This window comes from Austrofundulus limnaeus, unplaced genomic scaffold (assembly GCF_001266775.1).
Source record: "Austrofundulus limnaeus strain Quisiro unplaced genomic scaffold, Austrofundulus_limnaeus-1.0 Scaffold30, whole genome shotgun sequence".
Classification (NCBI taxonomy): domain Eukaryota; kingdom Metazoa; phylum Chordata; class Actinopteri; order Cyprinodontiformes; family Rivulidae; genus Austrofundulus; species Austrofundulus limnaeus.
In genome coordinates, this window is record NW_013952432.1 from 1,623,700 (window position 1) to 1,625,518 (window position 1,819).

At 38.4% G+C, this 1,819-nt stretch overlaps 1 protein-coding gene across 2 annotated transcripts in view; it reads left to right on the forward strand.

Annotated features, from left to right (window-relative positions):
* Window positions 1-1,022, forward strand: part of LOC106515517 (uncharacterized) — an 8,053-nt gene extending 7,031 nt beyond the window's left edge. The window contains exons 8-10 of one of the 2 annotated variants that reach the window (XM_014005355.1): window positions 236-277; window positions 423-539; window positions 893-1,022. In XM_014005355.1, the coding sequence (XP_013860809.1) occupies window positions 236-277; window positions 423-539; window positions 893-937 (204 nt within the window). In that variant the 3' untranslated portion in view covers window positions 938-1,022. The remainder of the gene's footprint in view (window positions 1-235; window positions 278-422; window positions 540-892) is intronic. The other variant, XM_014005356.1, reaches the window with a different exon arrangement.
* The last annotated feature ends 797 nt before the right edge of the window (window positions 1,023-1,819 follow it).

Sequence of the window (1,819 nt, forward strand, 5' to 3'; positions counted from 1 at the left end):
TTCCTTCCTTCCTTCCTTCCTTCCTTCCTTCCTTCCTTCCTTCCTCTCTCTTTTGGTAGCAGATGCTTTTCAATAATTTGTTTACTTGATGTTTTCCAGTCCTAGAAAGTACAAAATATTATTTTAATTTCAAGACTCAAACCCTAGGTTGAACTAAAAATGACTGAAAGATAAAAAAAAAAATACCAGACTGTCATTAAATGCTTTGTTTGTTTGTTTGTTTTGTTTTGTTTAGAATCAGGAACACACACACGCTTACAAGCAGGAGCAGGAAAAGGTAGAGACTAAAGGGGGGAGAAGYATGAATACCACAGTTGTTCACGAGGCTAGATACCTCAAAACAAAATACTTAATGAGAGCTTTTAATCAAATTGTGATGTTTTATTTGTTCAAGCACAAATAAGTGTGTCGTCTGTCTGCAGCACACAGAGAGTGCTCRGAGCTACATCTGGGAGCGGTCAAGAATCATAGCCTGTGATCAAGAGCCAGGGAGAAGAACCAGAAGCCTCCAGACTGCAGGGATTTTTCCACAAGAGCAGGTAAACAATGCCCTGTTTGCTGCTCTGTACCACAAAATCTTGTGCCCAGATGACCTTGTGATCACCAAACGTGCTCCAAGAGTGTTTGAAGCTGAATTCTGTGCAATTCTATCTAACGCTAAAACATTTTCTTCTTTCTTCAAAAACTAAAACTTGTTTTRTACAGGTTTGTAGGTTAAAAAATGTTGCTGTTTTTGATGGTTGAACCTGAAACACAGTCCTCTGCCTGTGATTATTGTCAGTGGAACCTCACAGGACTCAAAATAAGATGTTTTTGAGGCCCAAACAAGATTATGGGTTCTGTATTCGGAAGAGATTACAGCCTCTGAATGCTGCCTTTGTTTCCTCCTCAGATCTGCGGAGAACGCTTTTGTGGGACCCCCTTCCGCCTTCAGTAAAGTGGCGAACATGACACCCCAAAGCTGTAGCCATTCTCTGACTTCATGAACTGTTCCAGCAGCCAACWGTAAAATAAAAACAACAAAGATGTGAATAAAATATAACTTTTTCTGTTTCCAACTATTTTCAACAGGGAACCTGCAACAGTGACAGTTTACACTCACCTATCTATTATTATTTTATTTTTGGTAATGACACCTGTTTTAAATCAATTTCAATTTAAAAAGCAAATATGCAATTATTACTAACAGAAATGTCTTTTTGACAAGAAGAAATTCTGTTATTGAGATAAAAAGTTATCAGACGTAGAGTTGGTTATTGACTCACCAGGGTTAATAATTTCAGTCTTCACGCTGATTCAAGACTCAATAATTCAAGGTCTCAGTTAACCTACATGTTCTCTGGCAGACTGCCGCTGTATGACTACCACAGGGATTCAGACCRGCAACTGAAACCAACCACAACATGTGTTCTTCCAGCTCCAGAGGCCATCAAGGTGTCAGAGCAAAACAGACTGTTCTATCAGTTTTTGCACAACGAAAACTTTTCTTGAACCGACCTCTATCATGTAACAGCATGACGAGGTCTCACAAGGTGTGACTGTGAGAATAATCATAATGAGAATATATTATAACATATTGAGAGATTCACCAGCATACTTGAAAAATGAAGATGTATCTTCTTCTCTCACTGTGGCATGAAGTGCAAAAACAAAAGGCTATCAGGCAAGGCAGTGACAATGATGCAATAAATAGGCTTTTATTGTAGGACTTTCATTAAAAGGAGGCTTTTAGTTAAAAATATGTAATCAAATGCAGCTTATTCTGAGTTCTACTGAGTTTAATGGCCCTGGAAATGGTGGTTTAGCTGTTAATATGAAG